Genomic DNA, 19,925 nt, shown 5'->3' with positions numbered 1-19,925 from the left:
GAGGGTATTTCAGAGTTAACCACATTGCTGTGGGTCTGGAGTCACAGGTAGGCCAGACCAGGTAAGGACGGCAGATTTCCTTCCCTAAAGGACATTAGTGAATCAGATGGGTTTTTACGACAATCGACAATGGTTTCATGGTCATCATTAGACTTTTAATTCCAGATGTTTCCATCACCGGCTGTGGTGGGTTTTGAACCTGGGTCCCCAGATTATTATCCTGGGTCTCTGGATCGCTAGTCCAGCGACAATACCACCGCGCCTCCCCAGTGATCAGATAATCTGGTCAAGTTACGTTGTTTGAAGGTAAGTATTCTCATGGTGGTGGAATACTTTACATCCAAAACAGCCGGCTTCAGTTGACTGCCTGATCAGAAACACTGACTATAGCACAAGCTCGGTACTATACTGAGAGTCTTGGCCTACATTAGATGTATATAATTATGCTTCAACCTACATTGCTGCAAAGGAATGGTTCACCTCGTTGCCATGTTTTTGGGGTCTGGCTACAAGCCAGTTCACTGAGCCAACACCCAGAAAACAGGAGTGAGTCTTGTTTAAATGTGACTGGTTAGCAGTGAATCACTTTGCAACGTGGGGAAGATCCAAACGATGCTGTAAACAGCCAAGTCCTTTCAAAGATTAGTTCTTCTTGCAGTAACACCATTGTAACCACTGATAGGCTGTGATAACTGGAGAAGGAGAAGCTATTTGTTGGGGTGAAGTAGAATTGGGCAGCTTGCCAGCACTAACTGATTAATACTTTATTGGAACGTCTCGGTGTAAGCAGGCAGATGCCAGGCAAGAACTGCGGCCAGTGTTACATAGCGATTGACAAGTCACATTGACAGCTTGAGAGCGAAGCATTGATGCGGATACTGTTGGACCATTTAGGTGGATTGGCCATGATAAATTGCCCTTAGTGGGCAAAAAGATTAGGAGGGGTTATTGGGTTACGGGGAAAGGGTGGAAATAAGGGCTTAAATGGGTCGGTCCAGACTCGATGGGCCGAATGGCCTCCTTCGGCACTGTATGTTCTATTTGTGTTCAGGTGAGACCATAGATTTGATCTCTGTTAACATTTCATCTGAAAGAACTACCCTCTGACAGTGCAGCACTCCCTCAGTGCTGACCCTCTGACAGTGCGGCACTCCCTCAGTACTGACCCTCTGACAGTGCGGCGCTCCCTCAGTGCTGACCCTCTGACAGTGCGGCACTCCCTCAGTACTGACCCTCTGACAGTGCAGCACTCCCTCAGTACTGACCCTCTGACAGTGCGGCACACCCTCAGTACTGACCCTCTTGACAGTGCGGCGCTCCCTCAGTACTGACCCTCTGACAGTGCAGCACTCCCTCAGTACTGACCCTCTGACAGTGCAGCTCTCCCTCAGTACTGACCCTCTGACAGTGCGGCATTCCCTCAGTACTGACCCTCTGACAGTGCAGCTCTCCCTCAGTACTGACCCTCTGACAGCGCGGCACTCCCTCAGTACTGACCCTCTGACAGTGCGGCGCTCCCTCAGTTCTGACCCTCTGACAGTGCAGCACTCCCTCAGTACTGACTCTCTGACAGTGCGGCACTCCCTCAGTACTGACCCTCTGACAGTGCGGCACTCCCTCAGTACTGACCCTCTGACAGTGCAGCACTCCCTCAGTACTGACTCTCTGACAGTGCGGCACTCCCTCAGTACTGACCCTCTGACAGTGCGGCGCTCCCTCAGTACTGACCCTCTTGACAGTGCGGCGCTCCCTCAGTACTGACCCTCTGACAGTGCGGCACTCCCTCAGTACTGACCCTCTGACAGTGCAGCTCTCCCTCAGTACTGACCCTCTGACAGTGCGGCATTCCCTCAGTACTGACCCTCTGACAGTGCAGCTCTCCCTCAGTACTGACCCTCTGACAGTGCGGCACTCCATCAGTACTGACCCTCTGACAGTGCGGCACTCCATCAGTACTGACCCGCTGACAGTGCAGCACTCCCTCAGTACTGACCCTCTGACAATGCGGCACTCCCTCAGTACTGACCCTCTGACAGTGCGGCACTCCCTCAGTACTGACCCTCTGACAGTGCAGCACTCCCTCAGTACTGACCCTCTGACAGTGCGGCACTCCGTCAGTACTGACCCTCTGACAGTGCGGCACTCCCTCAGTACTGACCCTCTGACAGTGCGGCACTCCCTCAGTACTGACCCTCTGACAGTGCAGCACTCCCTCAGTACTGACCCTCTGACTGTGCGGCACTCCCTCAGTACTGACCCTCTGACAGTGCGGCACTCCCTCAGTACTGACCCTCTGACAGTGCGGCACTCCCTCAGTACTGACCCTCTGACTGTGCGGCACTCCCTCAGTACTGACCCTCTGACAGTGCGGCACTCCCTCAGTACTGACCCTCTGACAGTGCAGCACTCCCTCAGTACTGACCCTCTGACTGTGCGGCACTCCCTCAGTACTGACCCTCTGACAGTGCAGCACTCCCTCAGTACTGACCCTCTGACAGTGCAGCACTCCCTCAGTACTGACCCTCTGACTGTGCGGCACTCCCTCAGTACTGTATTCGGAGTGTGAGCTTGCATCATATAGTCAGAACTTTACAGTGGGAAATGAATCCACGATATTCTGATCCAGAGGTAAGAGTGGACGAAATGGGGCCTCAGCTGAACGACGAGGAGAAACAGACGGAACTTGGCCATTTCTTCCTGACCTTCAGAGGGCTTTGGAAGGTCGCTATCGACTCGGATGAGGTAAAAATGGACACAGTGGTGTAGCGATTGTGCCAATGGATAAATATCCTAGAGAAGGCAATGTCAAATCTCACCCTGGTAGTTTTCAGATTTTCAGTTTGGTTTTGAGATAACTCTGCCCTCAGCAAAGTGACCAGGGCCTATCGAATTGTGAAAAAGCCAAATGGTTCATTGTTGCCCTTTCGAGATGGAAACCTGCCTCTTTTATGGTGTAAGTCTTCAGTGTGGTTAGTTTAACTTCACTCTCACATGGGGCATTAAGGCAGTCGTGTTTGTAGCCACAATGGAGAGGTTGTAAATAGCAGGCTTGCCAAGCATAATTCAAGCAAGGGCCGGAATTCGGCCAAGTCTTATTCACAAGTAATTGAATCATGTCTCAACCTAAACTTGGTTAATGTCTAGATTAGCCCAAGGTGAGGTTGTGGAGCTCAGAGTGATGCTGTCAGGAAGGATCATCTTTGTGCTTTGCTGTCTGATGGGCTGAATGGCTATCCCGTGGGGATCTGATGTGACGCAGTACATTTGGTCCCTCGCTTCTGGTACTGAGCCATTGTTTCCCTGAGGATGGATTGGAATTCCCTCTCACTGGGTCATCTCATCCCAAAGGGGGAATTCTGGGTTTGTGCAGATCCGGAACTCCTGTGAAAAATCCACCAGACTGGCCGTTGTAAGCTGAGTAGTGTAACGGAGACCCCACCCTGGTACTGGGCAGTGTACCTGCCCCCCTGGGGACTGGGCAGTGTACTCACCCCCTGGGGACTGGGCAGTGTACTCACCCCCTGGGGACTGGACAGTGTACCCGCCCCCCTGGGGACTGGGCAGTGTACCCGCCCCCCTGGGGACTGGGCAGTGTACCCGCCCCCCTGGGGACTGGGCAGTGTACCCGCCCCCCTGGGGACTGGGCAGTGTACCCGCCCCCCTGGGGACTGGGCAGTGTACCCGCCCCCCTGGGGACTGGGCAGTGTACCCGCCCCCCTGTGGACTGGGCAGTGTACTCACCCCCTGGGGACTGGGCAGTGTACCTACCCCCCTGGGGACTGGGCAGTGTACCCACCCCACTGGGGACTGGGCAGTGTACCCGCCCCCCTGGGGACTGGGCAGTGTACCCGCCCCCCTGGGGACTGGGCAGTGTACCCGCCCCCCTGGGGACTGGGCAGTGTACCCGCCCCCCTGGGGACTGGGCAGTGTACCCGCCCTCCTGGGGACTGGGCAGTGTACCCGCCCCCCTGGGGACTGGGCAGTGTACCCGCCCCCCTGGGGACTGGGCAGTGTACCCGCCCCCCTGGGGACTGGGCAGTGTACCCACCCCCCTGGGGACTGGGCAGTGTACCCGCCCCCATGGGGACTGGGCAGTGTACCCACCCCCCTGGGGACTGGGCAGTGTACCCCCCCCCCCTGGGGACTGGGCAGTGTACCCACCCCCACACACTGGGATGGGCACCCGAAAGAGGTGACATCCTCTGAAATGGACAGTGTTTGAGAGCAAAGATCATTCGGACATGGCACCCAGGGACATGTCAGCACCCGTGATCCTGGCACCCAGGGACACGTCAGCACCTGTGATCCTGGCACCCAGGGACACGCTGGCACCCAGCGACACTAAAGCACCCGTGATCCTGGCACTGAGAAAGCGTCTGCAACCACTGCAGAAGTTGCATCATATTTATTCATATTTTTGGGAAGATTTAGAGCAGAGACCGGGTACGAAGCCATGTTGACCTGACTCCTGGGATCACAGCCAAGGTTCCACAGTCCAGCCAACATCAACTGAACAACCTCCCCCCACACTCCCAAACAGATATGTGCTCAACACTTACACTGAACAGTGCAATCCAGTAAGCACGAGGTCCTTCAGTGGCAAGTGTTACAACAATAATAATCTTTATTATTGTCACCAGTAGGCTTACATTAACACTGCAATGAAGTTACTGTGAAAATCCCCCAGTCGCCACATTCCGTCACCTGTTTGGGTACACAGAGTGAGAATTCAGAATGTCCAATTCACCCAACAGCACGTCTTTGGACCATGGGAGGAAACCCACGCAGAGACGGGGAGAACGTGCAGACTCCGCACAGACAGTGACCCAGCGGCGAATCGAACCTGGAGCTGTGAAGCAACAGTGCTAACCACTGTGCTACCGTATTATTTCAGGAGTTATATTTAGATTTGTTGTCATGTGTACCGGAGAAGTATTGTTCAGCAAACAGTCCAGACAAATCATTCCATACAGGATAAATACACACTGTAAACACAAAGACATCGGGTGAAGCAGACGGAGTGTAGTGCTCCACACCTGTTAGTAAACATAAAAGAGCATGCTTAGAGATCATATTAGTTTTAGAATTAAATTTTAAAAGGTTGGTACAGGGGCAGCACGGTGGTGCAGTGGGTTAGCCCTGCTGCCTCACGGCGCCGAGGTCCCAGGTTCGATCCCAGCTCTGGGTCACTGTCCGTGTGGAGTTTGCACATTCCCCCCGTGTCTGCGTGGGTCTCACCCCCACAACCCAAAGATGTGTAGGCTAGGTGGATTGGTCACGCTAAATTGCCCCTCAATTGGAAAAATGAATTGGGTACTCTAAATTATATTTTTAAAAAGGTTGGTACGGTTATAAAAGATGTCGGAAGAGAATCCCTGGGCGAGAGCTCGCAGAGTCCCCACGCTCTGGCGCCATCTTGGAATAAACATCCCTCTACACTGTCCCCATCAAACACACCCAGGACAGGTACAGCACGGGGTTAGATACAGAGTAAAGCTCCCTCAACACTGTCCCCATCAAACACTCCCAGGACAGGTACAGCACGGGGTTAGATAGAGAGTAAAGCTCCCTCTACACTGTCCCCATCAAACACTCCCAGGACAGGTACAGCACGGGGTTAGATACAGAGTAAAGCTCCCTCAACACTGTCCCCATCAAACACTCCCAGGACAGGTACAACACTGGGTTAGCTACAGAGTAAAGTTCCTGCTACACTGTCCCCATCAAACACTCCCAGGACAGGTACAGCACGGGGTTAGATACAGAGTAAAGCTCCCTCAACACTGTCCCCATCAAACACTCCCAGGACAGGTACAGCACGGGGTTAGATACAGAGTAAAGCTCCCTCTACACTGTCCCCATCAAACACTCCCAGGACAGGTACAGCAAGGGGTTAGATACAGAGTAAAGCTCCCTCTACACTGTCCCCATCAAACACTCCCAGGACAGGTACAGCACGGGGTTAGATACAGAGTAAAGCTCCCTCTCCACTGTCCCCATCAAACACTCCCAGGACAGGTACAGCACGGGGTTAGATACAGAGTAAAGCTCCCTCAACACTGTCCCCATCAAACACTCCCAGGACAGGTACAGCACGGGGTTAGATACAGAGTAAAGCTCCCTCAACACTGTCCCCATCAAACACTCCCAGGACAGGTACAGCACGGGGTTAGATACAGAGTAAAGCTCCCTCTACACTGTTTACATGTTCAGGAATTGATATTGATCCACACTATACAGTCCGTGATGGAAGTACAGTGTTCCCGACCATCTGCTGCAGGAATGGCTGCAGCCTAAATTGAAGTAATTACCGAGTCCTGTTTCTCAGCACATTGACCCTTGTCAGCAGAGGAGTCAGGGACGTATGATGCCTTCACCCAAGTTTTCTGCAGTTTAACTGGAACACAGCTGTGAACTGCAAGCCAGCTCACATCATGGAACTGGCAGCAAGCATTGAGAAATAGTTCCTCCAAACATCCCAGTGCTAGCTGTGTAAATGTTGTGTATTTTCCCACGTGTAGGAACACAGAGTGTGAAATATTACAGCTGGCGCAAAGGGAAAGACACTCAATACCCAACTCCGTGTCTCTGCTCAGTCCACTCAACACTGACCACTCATTGAAAAGGACTTGATTGGCTGTCGATCACTTTGGCACATCCTGAGGCGATTAAAGGTGCTGTATCAATTCAAGTCCCATGTTTGGATCTTTGCAGTGAATCTTCTGCACTGTGGGGGGTCTCCTTTCAGTCTTTGCTTTTCCTGACTCGGGACAGTGACTTAGGAATTAGCTCCCTGCCTGGAATTAGTTTATAAGCTCGGGGATGGGCAGGTTGCAGTGAGGGGGCTTGCAACAGGGGCAACCATACTGTCCCAACCCCTCAGTACTGACCCTCTGACGGTGCAGCACTCCCTCAGTACTGACCCTCTGACAGTGCGGCACTCCCTCAGTACTGACCCTCTGACAGTGCAGCACTCCCTCAGTACTGACCCTCTGACAGTGCGGCACTCCCTCAGTACTGACCCTCTGACGGTGCAGCACTCCCTCAGTACTGACCCTCTGACAGTGCAGCACTCCCTCAGTACTGACCCTCTGACAGTGCGGCACTCCCTCAGTACTGACCCTCTGACAGTGCGGCACTCCCTCAGTACTGACCCTCTGACAGTGCGGCACTCCCTCAGTACTGACCCTCTGACAGTGCGGCACTCCCTCAGTACTGACCCTCTGACAGTGCGGCACTCCCTCAGTACTGACCCTCTGACAGTGCGGCACTCCCTCAGTACTGACCCTCTGACAGTGCGGCACTCCCTCAGTACTGACCCTCTGACAGTGCAGCACTCCCTCAGCACTGACCCTCTGACAGTGCGGCACTCCCTCAGTACTGACCCTCTGACGGTGCAGCACTCCCTCAGTACTGACCCTCTGACAGTGCAGCACTCCCTCAGTACTGACCCTCTGACAGTGCGGCACTCCCTCAGTACTGACCCTCTGACAGTGCGGCACTCCCTCAGTACTGACCCTCTGACAGTGCGGCACTCCCTCAGTACTGACCCTCTGACAGTGCGGCACTCCCTCAGTACTGACCCTCTGACAGTGCGGCACTCCCTCAGTACTGACCCTCTGACAGTGCGGCACTCCCTCAGTACTGACCCTCTGACAGTGCGGCACTCCCTCAGTACTGACCCTCTGACAGTGCAGCACTCCCTCAGCACTGACCCTCTGACAGTGCGGCACTCGCTCAGTACTGACCCTCTGACAGTGCAGCACTCCCTCAGCACTGACCCTCTGACAGTGCAGCACTCCCTCAGCACTGACCCTGTGACAGTGCGGCACTCCCTCAGTACTGACCCTCTGACAGTGCAGCACTCCCTCAGCACTGACCCTCTGACAGTGCAGCACTCCCTCAGCACTGACCCTCTGACAGTGCGGCACTCCCTCAGTACTGACCCTGTGACAGTGCAGCACTCCCTCAGTACTGACCCTCTGACAGTGCGGCACTCCCTCAGTACTGACCCTCTGACAGTGCGGCACTCCCTCAGTACTGACCCTCTGACAGTGCAGCACTCCCTCAGCACTGACCCTGTGACAGTGCAGCACTCCCTCAGTACTGACCCTCTGACAGTGCGGCGCTCCCTCAGTACTGACCCTCTGACAGTGCGGCACTCCCTCAGTACTGACCCTCTGACAGTGCGGCACTCCTTCAGTACTGACCCTCTGACAGTGCGGCACTCCCTCAGTACTGACCCTCTGACAGTGCGGCACTCCCTCAGTACTGACCCTCTGACAGTGCGGGACTCCCTCAGTACTGACCCTGTGACAGTGCGGCACTCCCTCAGTACTGACCCTGTGACAGTGCGGCACTCCCTCAGTACTGACCCTCTGACAGTGCAGCAATCCCTCAGCACTGACCCTCTGACAGTGCAGCACTCCCTCAGCACTGACCCTCTGACAGTGCGGCACTCCCTCAGTACTGACCCTGTGACAGTGCAGCACTCCCTCAGCACTGACCCTCTGACAGTGCGGCACTCCCTCAGTACTGACCCTCTGACAGTGCGGCACTCCCTCAGTACTGACCCCCTGACAGTGCGGCACTCCCTCAGTACTGACCCTCTGACAGTGCGGCACTCCCTCAGTACTGACCCTCTGACAGTGCGGCACTCCCTCAGTACTGACCCTCTGACAGTGCGGCACTCCCTCAGTACTGACCCCCTGACAGTGCGGCACTCCCTCAGCACTGACCCTCTGACAGTGCGGCACTCCCTCAGTACTGACCCTGTGACAGTGCAGCACTCCCTCAGCACTGACCCTCTGACAGTGCGCACTCCCTCAGTACTGACCCTCTGACAGTGCGGCACTCCCTCAGTACTGACCCTCTGACAGTGCAGCAGTCCCTCAGTACTGACCCTCTGACAGTGCGGCACTCCCTCAGTACTGACCCTCTGACTCCAGGCGTTCAAGTTTCCTCCCACACGTCCCGAAAGACGTGCTGTTAGGTAATTTGGACATTCTAAATTCTCCCTCAGTGTACCCGAACAGGAGCCGGAATGTGTTACTTAGGAGACTTCACAATAACTTTATTGCAGTGTTAATGTAAGCCTACTTGTAAGATCATTATTAATGAATCAAGGGAAGCGAGTTTTAACCTGTGTCCTTGCTAATATTTATCCCTCAAACGACATCCCTGGAGCAAATGATCTGATGATTATCACATTGCTGCCTTTGGGATCTTGCTGTGTGAAAACTGCACGCTTTGCGACAGTGACTAAAATTCCAAGATATTCTGTTGACTGTCCAGCACTTTGGACATCCTGTGGTTGTGAAAGGCATGGTGGAAATTATTTTGTGTGGATTTTCTATTTTTCTGAAACTTCCTTCAATCCAAAATGTGGGTCACATCTCTTGTCACCATTTCCCATTTGTTTTTGTTACATCAGCTGTGGCCGTGTAATCACACGGCCCTCCGGATCTGACCATCGTCCTCTGCATGACGGGGAGTTGGTTTATTGACCGGCTGTGGGCAGAGGCCTCAGTCTAAGGCAGTGTTTTTCAAACTTCTTTTCCGGGGACCCATTTTTACCAACCGGCCGACCTTCGCGACCCACGCCGGCCGACCTTCGCGACCCACGCCGGCCGACCTTCGCGACCCACGCCGGCCGACCTTCGCGACCCACGCCGGCCGACCTTCGCGACCCACGCCGGCCGACCTTCGCGACCCACGCCGGCCGACCTTCGCGACCCACGCCGGCCGACCTTCGCGACCCACGCCGGCCGACCTTCGCGACCCACGCCGGCCGACCTTCGCGACCCACGCCGGCCGACCTTCGCGACCCACGCCGGCCGACGTTCGCGACCCATCATTTGCTCTTGCCTTGTTGTTGACAAAAATGGAGGGAATGTTTTGGGTCTCTTTGGCCCTATTGGTCCCTTTAGCCCCCCAAACTTGTAAAAAAAAAAGGCTGTGACCATATGAAAGAACATGCGGCCACACGGCACATGTGTATTGATGATCGTGCAAGCATGCGCAGTGCGGACAATTTTTAAAAATATGTTCGGGGCCATTTTGAAGGCCGTTCGCAGCCGGCCAAGTTAAAAGCCGGCTGTTTTGCGCGGATATGCGCGATCGGGAGTGCTGCGACCCACCCTCGGGTCGTGCCCCCGAGTCTGTCAATGCCTGGTCTGAGGTGATGGCGCCAAGTCCAACCGTAGGATGCTGACATTTAGCCTTCTGTCTTTTCCTCAGCATGTATCTTTGGAGTCACCGCGACAGCTTATGGCTCATCCTCCTCCTGGGGCTCCTGCTGCCAGTCACCAGGGCAGAGGGTAATGTGACTGTGCTGCCGGCGGCTTTCCTTCATGACCTCCTGGAGCGTTATGGGGACAATGAGGTGCTGCTGCTCCACCAGCTCAAAGCGCTGCTTAACCGGCTGGACGTCGGCGTGGGGAATGCCAAGATACCAACGGACCCGAGCACAGCCAACCTTTCCAAGGTGAGGACTCGACTGTTTGATTTCCGCTCACTGGAATCCAGAGCTCGCCCAGACTTCTTCCGCCTTGTCCCCTATATTTCTCGAAATCTCACTCGCAAAGCATCTCTGTCTTTGCGGATCTGCACTGCTCCCTGCTAACCAATGCCTCAGTTGAAACTTTTCTAATTTCTCCACAACCTCGCTTCTCCCTATCTCTGCAACCTTCTCCAGCCCCACAAACTTCTCTCTCTGCCCCCTGATTCTGGCCCTTTGAACATGCCCAGTTTTAATCATTCCACCGTTGGCAATCAGCACGTAAACTGCAGTGGTCCAAGCTCTGGAATTCCTTCCCTTACCCCCTCTTTCAATATTGCTTTCATTAAAACACTCCTTAAAACCGACCGCTCTGACCAAGCTTTTGGCCATTAACCCTGATTTGTCAGTGACAGATATTGTCTGAGAAATCACTGCTGTTAAGTGTCTTGAGTAAAGGCAGTACCGTGGCACAATGGTTAGCACTGTGGCCTCACGGCGCCGAGGTCCCAGGTTCGAATCCCGGCCTTGGGTCACTGTCCGTGTGGAGTTTGCACATTCTCCCCGTGTTTGCGAGGGTTTCGCCCCCACAACTCAAAGATGTGCCGGGTTGGTGGGTTGGCCGCGCTAAATTGCCCCTTAATTGGAAAAAATGAATTGGGTACACTAATATTTAAAGAAGAAAGTATCTTCAGTGACTTAAATGGCATTCGAGTCGTTATATGAACGGAAGGTGTTGCAGACAAACTGATTGGTTCTGACTTCGTCCTCTTGTGGGGATCGTTTTGCTCCCATCATTTTCCTCTCTCCCTGACCCACCTTAACCAGTGCAAAACTCGGTCCTGTGCCTCAGCCACTTCACGGGTCCCTTTCCACTTCCCTCCGATCCCACTGCCTCCAGCTATCCCACTATCTTCTGTCCCTCTCCACACTGGGTTCCTCTCCCACATCGCGTTTCCCTGAGTTCCAGTGGTTCCCTGGGATTGGTTGAATCGTCTTCAGAAATACTCGCTCTTGTTTTCGACTGTTTCCCAGGCCCCCTCCATTTCAGCAGCAAAAGCTGATCATCCGTCACTGTGTTCCTGCTCTCTGGAATTCTCTCCGGGAATCATCAGCTCTGCAGTATCCAAAATCCTCCGACAATGGGATCGAAGGCTATGGGGAGAAAGCAGGATTAGGCTATTGAGTTGGATGATCAGCCATGATGGTGATGAATGGCGGAGCAGGCTCGAAGGGCCGAATGGCCTCCTCCTGCTCCTATCTTCTATGTATCAATAAACCTTGGACTGTACCTGGGTCTCATCTTCTCCTGCCGTTTGTTATGGACCAGTTAGTAATTTTGTGTTTAAAGAAGATAATGTTTGAAATTCCAATACCCATCGGAGACTAAGCCACAAGATTCCATGGTTTTAAACAAAATACAATAAAGTCCACAAAGTCTGAAAAATAAAACAGGTTAAAATATCTGTCGTGTCCGCTAACATTCAGAATTGACATGAGGTAAGTGTGAATTAACAGGCAAACTATGCACACCGTGTTAAATTACATGCAACCTATTTCCCAAAGATTTCTCAGCCCCCACCATGAGTCACAAACCCTTGACAAAACTCTGCCTTCCCCAGGGGGGATTTTAGTCCTTCCCTTTTGAAGATCCCTTAACTGTCTGGAGCCTGCTAACACTCCCAGGGCTTCACTTTGTGCTCCTGATTTCCCCATGCTCCTTGACCTCCTTGCTCTTGATCTCTATGGCCTTGTTCATTAAACCAAAGATACTGTCTGCTTTATTAGCTGCTGTCTCAACACGACCTGTCACCTTCGACGACCTGCACAGAGATACCGAGGCCATCATCTCCTGCGCTCACACGTCTTCACCGACTGTCATTTACCGGTATCTTCCTCAACACCTTTGTCCTCTTGGTCCTTTGCTAATGGTGAGGGAGATGGGGTTAGGAGCCCGAGGAGCTGATCTCTGGGCTGAGGAATGTTGCGGAGAGACAAAGAGGTCAGTCAGAGCAGCAGGAAATGGCTCACCATGCTTCCTCTCCTCTTTCAGTGCTACTCCTCCTCAGAGCTCTTTGCAGTTCACAATCTCAACAACAACAGCAGGATAGACGCCGCTGCCTTCAGACACATCTGTCCCACCATTCTTCAACAACTAGAGAGCGGAGCTTGTGCAGCAGAAAACCAAGAGAATGAGGAGGATGAGGACAACCTGCTCTTAAAGCCCACGCCCTCTGAGGGTAAGTCACCTTCACTCTTCACTCACCAGTGCCCATGTCTAATCGAACCCGGGGAAAATAACACTGTCTGAGATTAATGCAAATTCCCTGCTGCCTTTTCCCGGCTTCTCTCTCCAACCCTCTCATCCATTACTCTCTCTCTGTCCCGCTGTGTGTCTCTCTCTCCCGCTGTGTGTCTCTCTCTCGCTCTCTCTCGCTGACTTTCTCTCTCGCCGTCTCTCTCTCACTGTGTCTCTCTCTCTGTCCCGCTGTGTGTCTCTCTCTCCCGCTGTGTGTCTCTCTCTCGCTGACTTTCTCTCTCGCCATCTCTCTCTCACTCTCTCTCTCACTGTGTCTCTCTCTCCCGCTGTGTGTCTCTCTCTCGCTCTTGCTCTCTCCCGCTCTCTCTCACACACTGTCTCTGTCTCTCACCCTGTCTCTCTCGCTCTCGCTGTCTCTATCTATCTCTCTCTCTCTCTCTCTCTCTCTCTCTGTCTCTCGCTGTCTCTCTCTCTCTCACTGTCTCTCTCTCTCCCCCCCTTCCCCCCCCTCCCCCTCCCTCCGCCCCCCTCTCGCCCTCTCTCTCTCCCTCTCTCTTTCCCTCTCTCTCTCCCCCTCTCTCTCTCTCTCCCTCCCCCTCTCTCTCTTTCTCTTTCTGTTGTTCTCTCACACTCTCACTCTCTTTTCTCTCCCCTTCTCCTCTCCCTCCATCTTTTCTCATACTTGCTTCTCACCACTCCCCTTCCCCCCAACCACCCCTCCCTGTACTCCCTCTCAGTTGGTCCCCTCCCCCTCTCTCCCGCCCTTCACTTCTCACTCCCTCATTCCTCCTCAGTCCAACCCCTTATCTCCTCGCTCTCTTTCTCCTCTCTCCCTCTCCCTATCTCTTCTGGCTTGTGCACTATCCTCCTTCCCTCTTCCTCTGCCCCCTCACCTTCTTCACATTATCTTAACCTTCCCCTCATCACCTGCTCTCTGTCTTCCTCTCCTCTCTCTCTTTCCCTCTTTCCTTTTCCCTTTCCCACTTTCCCTTCTTCTCTCACTAATTATTGTCTTTCTCCCCCACCTCCTAGCCCTCTGTATCTCTCTATAGGATTATATACATAGAATTTCTCAATACAGAGGGAGTGCTGCACTGTCAGAGGGTCAGTACTGAGGGAGTGCTGCACTGTTAGAGGGTCAGTACTGAGGGAGTGCTGCACTGTCAGAGGGTCAGTACTGAGGGAGTGCTGCACTGTCAGAGGGTCAGTACTGAGGGAGTGCCGCACTGTCAGAGGGTCAGTACTGAGGGAGTGCCGCACTGTCAGAGGGTCAGTACTGAGGGAGTGCCGCACTGTCAGAGGGTCAGTACTGAGGGAGTGCCGCACTGTCAGAGGGTCAGTACTGAGGGAGCGCTGCACTGTCAGAGGGTCAGTACTGAGGGAGTGCCGCACTGTCAGAGGGTCAGTGCTGAGGGAGTGCCGCACTGTCAGAGGGTCAGTACTGAGGGAGTGCCGCACTGTCAGACGGTCAATACAGAGGGAGTGCTGCACTGTCAGAGGGTCAGTACTGAGGGAGCGCTGCACTGTCAGAGGGTCAGTACTGAGGGAGCGCTGCACTGTCAGAGGGTCAGCACTGAGGGAGCACTGCACTGTCAGAGGGTCAGTACTGAGGGAGTCCTGCACTGTCAGAGGGTCAGTACTGAGGGAGTGCTGCACTGTCAGAGGGTCAGTACTGAGGGAGTGCCGCACTGTCAGAGGGTCAGTACTGAGGGAGTGCTGCACTGTCACAGGGTCAGTACTGAGGGAGTGCTGCACTGTCAGAGGGTCAGTACTGAGGGAGTGCCGCACTGTCAGAGGGTCAGTACTGAGGGAGTGCTGCACTGTCAGAGGGTCAGTACTGAGGGAGTGCCGCACTGTCAGAGGGTCAGTACTGAGGGAGTGCTGCACTGTCAGAGGGACAGTACTGAGGGAGCGCCGCACTGTCAGAGGGTCAGTACTGAGGGAGTGCCGCACTGTCAGAGGGTCAGTACTGAGGGAGTGCCGCACTGTCAGAGGGTCAGTACTGAGTGAGTGCCGCACTGTCAGAGGGTCAGTACTGAGGGAGTGCTGCACTGTCAGAGGGTCAGTACTGAGGGAGTGCCGCACTGTCAGAGGGTCAGTACTGAGGGAGTGCCGTACTGTCAGAGGGTCAGTACTGAGGGAGTGCCGCCCTGTCAGAGGGTCAGTACTGAGGGAGTGCTGCACTGTCAGAGGGTCAGTACTGAGGGAGTGCTGCACTGTCAGAGGGTCAGTACTGAGGGAGCACCGCACTGTCTTTCCGATGACGTGAAGCTGACAGTCTGTCTGCCTTCTTCTTTGGGTCTAAATGGATTCACAGCCATATTGGAAAATGGGGAGGAGTTTGAAGTTAATTGGGTCATTGTCACACATTGCTGTTTGTGACATTTGCTGTGCATAAGTTGTCCGCTGCATTGCGGTCAATCCAACAATGGCACGATTATACAAAAGCAGGTGTATGATCGATGCACTTTGAGATGTTCCTGAGGCCATGACTAGCCCTATAGTGTGGGGAGTGTAAGAGAAACAGCAGTTGATTTGGGTTTGAAATATCTTTTGAAATAATGGTTCCATGAATCTGCTTCCTCTGCACAGTGTGGGGCTATGGTTTTCTGAGTGTGTCGCTGATAAACATCAGCTCACTGATCGGGGTCATCGTCACACTGTGCCAGCGAAAGCCCTTTTTCCACAGGATCCTGACGTTCTTTGTTGCATTGGCGATCGGCACATTGTTCTCCACTGCCATTTTCCAGCTCATTCCAGAGGTGCAGTACACACACCCCTCACCCCCTGTTCCCCAACTTCCAGCCCTGTGCTGGAGATCTGCTGGTATTTATCGGGAGAAAATTATCCATTAACTCTTGGATTTTATCTTGATGTTCACTTTCAACACTCTGAGTGGGTTAATTCACCATGAACCATACGCCTGCTGACAATGCAGTCTGCAGAGCCATGGCCAAATCTCTCACCCATCAAGACAAATAACTTCTGTGTTACAATTGGGCCTGTTGGGGACAATTGCGGGTCCCCTAACAGAGATATTTGAATCATCGGCAGCCACAGGTGAGGTGCCTGAAGATTGGAGAGTGGCGAATGTTGTGCCCTTGTTTAAGAAGGGCAGCAGGGAAAAGCCTGGGAACTACAGACCGGTGAGCCTAATGTCTGTAGTAGGTAAGTTGCTAGAAGGTATTCTGAGAGACAGGATCTACAAGCATTTAGAGAGGCAAGGACTGATTCGGGGCAGTCAGCATGGCTTTGTGCGTGGAAAATCATGTCTCACAAATTTGATTGAGTTTTTTGAGGGAGTGACCAAGAAGGTAGATGAGGGCAGTGCAGTAGACGTTGTCTACATGGACTTTAGCAAAGCCTTTGACAAGGTACCGCATGGTAGGTTGTTGCAGAAGGTTAAAGCTCACGGGATCCAGGGTGAGGTTGCCAATTGGATTCAAAATTGGCTGGACGACAGAAGGCAGAGGGTGGTTGTAGAGGGTTGTTTTTCAAACTGGAGGCCTGTGACCAGTGGTGTGCCTCAGGGATCGGTGCTGGGTCCACTGTTATTTGTGATTTATATTAATGATTTGGATGAGAATTTAGGAGGCATGGTTAGTAAGTTTGCAGATGACACCAAGATTGGTGGCACAGTGGATAGTGAAGAAGGTTATCTAGGATTGCAACGAGATCTTGATCAATTAGGCCAGTGGGCCGACGAATGGCAGATGGAGTTTAATTTAGATAAATGTGAGGTGATGCATTTTGGCAGATCGAATCAGGCCAGGACCTACTCAGTTAATGGTATGGCGTTGGGGAGAGTTATAGAACAAAGAGATCTAGGAGTACAGGTTCATAGCTCCTTGAAGGTGGAGTCGCAGGTGGACAGGGTGGTGAAGAAGGCATTCGGCATGCTTGGTTTCATTGGTCAGAACATTGAATACAGGAGTTGGGACGTCTTGTTGAAGTTGTACAAGACATTGGTACGGCCACACTTGGAATACTGTGTGCAGTTCTGGTCACCCTATTATAGAAAGGATATTATTAAACTAGAAAGAGTGCAGAAAAGATTTACTAGGATGTTGCCGGGACTTGATGGTTTGAGTTATAAGGAGAGGCTGGATAGACTGGGACTTTTTTCCTTAGAGCGTAGGAGGCTTAGGGGTGATCTTATAGAGGTCTATAAAATAATGAGGGGCATAGATAAGGTAGATAGTCAACATCTTTTCCCAAAGGTAGGGGAGTCTAAAACTAGAGGGCATAGGTTTAAGGTGAGAGGGGAGAGATTCAGAAGGGCCCAGAGGGGCAATTTCTTCACTCAGAGGGTAGTGAGTGTCTGGAATGGGCTGCCAGAGGTAGTAGTAGAAGCGGGTACAATTGTGTCTTTCAAAAAGCATTTAGATAGTTACATGGGTAAGATGGGTATAGAGGGTTATGGGCCAAGTGCGGGCAACTGGGACTAGCTTAATGGTAAAAACTGGGGGGCATGGACTGGTTGGGCTGAAGGGCCTGTTTCCATGCTGTAAACTTCTATGATTCTATGATTCTGTGACTTTAATAGGCGGGTTTGCCATTCAACAAGGTTGCTGCTTCGTCTGGGGGTCAAGTTGTACCTCGTGATACTGGCTCCTTCGGGTTGAGTTCTGCCAACATTGTCTCATGTTTTACTTTACCTTGCAGCCAATCCCACACTGGCCAGGCTTCGCTGCACCTTGATTTGAGCCAAGTGGAATTTAATTTACACACAGCTCATCTCATTATGCAGGGCAGCACGGTAGCATTGTGGATAGCACAATTGCTTCCCAGCTCCAGGGTCCCAGGTTCGATTCCGGCTTGGGTCGCTGTCTGTGCGGAGTCTGCACATCCTCCCCGTGTCTGCGTGGGTTTCCTCCGGGTGCTCCGGTTTCCTCCCACAGTCCAAAGATGTGCAGGTTAGGTGGATTGGCCATGATCAATTGCCCTGAGTGTCCAAAATTGCCCTTAGTGTTGGGTGGGGTTACTGAGTAATGGGGATAGGGTGGAGGTGTTGACCTTGGGTAGGGTGCTCTTTCCAAGAGCCGGTGCAGACTCGATGGGCCGAATGGCCTCCTTCTGCACTGTAAATTCTATGGATTTGATGGCTGCTCTTTGTAGTTTTGGTGTGTTTGGGACTGTAAGGGTTCATGTGGGGCTTTAAGGACAGCAACACACACATATTATGATCTGTGTTTAGGGGCTGGGTTAGCACAGGGCTAAATCGCTGGCTTTGAAAGCAGACCAAGGCAGGCCAGCAGCGCGGTTCAATTCCCGTACCAGCCTCCCCGAGCAGGTGCCGGAATGTGGCGACTAGGGGCTTTTCACAGTAACTTCATTGAAGCCTACTTGTGACAATAAGCGATTTTCATTTCATTTTCATGGTCGACCAAGTCACATGGGAGATGCGCAGTGTAGCGATGAGTCTGGTAGAAGCCAGCATGTAGATAGCATTTAGATAGGACCATATCCTGTACATTGTCATGTGTTATTAATAAATAGTTATTGATCAACCACATAATCCTCTGGTCCTCTTGTGAGACAACACTGTAACCTGAGGTTGAGCCCCAAATCACCCTCTATCCTGACTTGGAAATATATCGGCCGCTCCTTCATGGTCACTGGGTCAAGATTTTTGAACCCCTCCCTAACAGCACAGTGGGTGCACCTACAGCACACGGGCTGAAACTCTTCAAAAAGGCAGCTCACCACCATCTGCTCAAGGACAGTGCTCGCCAAGCCAGTGACGCTCACGTTCCGTTTAAGAATTTAAAAAATTGCCGTAAGTTGGTTTAAGTGGTGTGACGGGCCCCCGATCCCTAAGAGTGAAGACGTAATAAGAAATTGCAGACCAGCCTGAGAGAAGTGAGCCTAACTTTAAAACCTCGAGTGCACTGGAGATGGCCCACAAAGCTCCATTGTGGGCGCGGAGTCTGAAGGACGGAATAAAGATGCAGTGTAAGGGGACTCCAGCAGGATGGGTGGTGCTCAAAAGGAGAGTCAGAGGACCTAGCCTGATGATAAAAGGGCGAGGCATCTCCAAAAGAAGGCAAACGTAACCTGTTATATCTGGTGCAGTGATCGGGCAGCTCTGGCAGTTGGCGTGTGACACGTGCGGCTGGAAGAAAACTGCAGAACGGATCCAGAGCCCGTATCATGGCACGTAGCAATCGTGCGCAACGGGAAAATGAAATGGACAAGTCAGAGCAACAAATCGGCTTCAATTTCACTCCTCAAAGGTCAGCAAAGCAACTCGTCGGCCAAAACATTTCATTCAACAGACTTTCTGCTGAATTGCCGAAGTTTAAAATGGTTCCGTGACGACGATCGGAGCTTGCCAAATCCTGGCACCCGAGAGAGAGAGAGAGAAACAACATTTAAAGCTGCACCTCCCTATGTCAACGATGGCCAGGCAGTGATGAAATTAATCTTCCATGACTTTTAATCTAAGAAGAAATAAAAAGCTGGAGTGAGCAAAATTATGGCCTTTTTTTTTTGTTCATTAATGAGTTGTATCTGAAGTCTGCCAACGGTAACTGTAAGTCGCTCATAAATCAGTCTAATCTAAAGATCTTTGGAAAAAGCCATCCACGTTGACGGACGATTGGAGGTCCACCTGCAAAACCGATCCGTTTTGCTTGGTGCCGTTGCATCATGATTCAGAGCAAATCCCCAACAGCCCAGCTCATAAAGCAACAAAAGAGCCACGAGACTCTGGGACAAGGAAAGCTGGGTCCAAGCAAAACACAGGATGGTGGCAGATTGCGGTGCAGGGAGCAGTGTCCAACAATCACTGTGCTGGGCTTCCACTGTAACCACATGGGACAGTTCGAGAAGATGCGCAAGTCCAAAACCTCAAGGCATTCAGGATAGAGGGGCCACATCGAAAGGAAGTCCGGCACTGTTCCCCGGGGAGAAATTAACGATCTCAGATTCCCGTTTTGCGATGCTGACATATTTGTGAATGGTCCTCACTAATATCAAATTGGAGCCAGAACGCCAGTGTGACAGTGCGGTCGGGTCAAAAGCTAAGGCTGGTGAGACAACCTTGAAGACGGTTATGTGGACCGGAAGACGTCAAAGGTGTGTGAAGACTCCAGTACAAAAACACAAAAATACGGGAGATGGTATGTCTGCTCCACGACCAAAGCTTGTGTCGGCCTTAACCTC

General features: G+C 52.4%; 1 protein-coding gene across 6 annotated transcripts in view; it reads left to right on the top strand.

Moving 5' to 3' along the window:
• The window catches only part of slc39a14 (solute carrier family 39 member 14), a 51,055-nt gene that overhangs the window by 14,506 nt on the left and 16,624 nt on the right, over positions 1-19,925 (top strand). For 3 of the 6 annotated variants that reach the window (XM_072485542.1, XM_072485541.1, XM_072485546.1), the window contains exons 2-4: positions 6,522-6,674; positions 10,240-10,486; positions 12,552-12,738. In XM_072485542.1, the coding sequence (XP_072341643.1) occupies positions 10,241-10,486; positions 12,552-12,738 (433 nt within the window). In that variant the 5' untranslated portion in view covers positions 6,522-6,674; position 10,240. Of the gene's footprint in view, positions 1-6,521; positions 6,675-10,239; positions 10,487-12,551; positions 12,739-15,350; positions 15,521-19,925 lie in introns of all 6 variants that reach the window. The other 3 variants (XM_072485545.1, XM_072485543.1, XM_072485547.1) reach the window with 2 other exon arrangements.

The sequence above is a fragment of the Scyliorhinus torazame genome, chromosome 20 (genome assembly GCF_047496885.1).
Source record: "Scyliorhinus torazame isolate Kashiwa2021f chromosome 20, sScyTor2.1, whole genome shotgun sequence".
Lineage (NCBI taxonomy): Eukaryota > Metazoa > Chordata > Chondrichthyes > Carcharhiniformes > Scyliorhinidae > Scyliorhinus > Scyliorhinus torazame.
The sequence above is the reverse complement of the archived record's forward strand: the minus strand, read 5'-3'. Positions and strand labels throughout refer to the sequence as shown.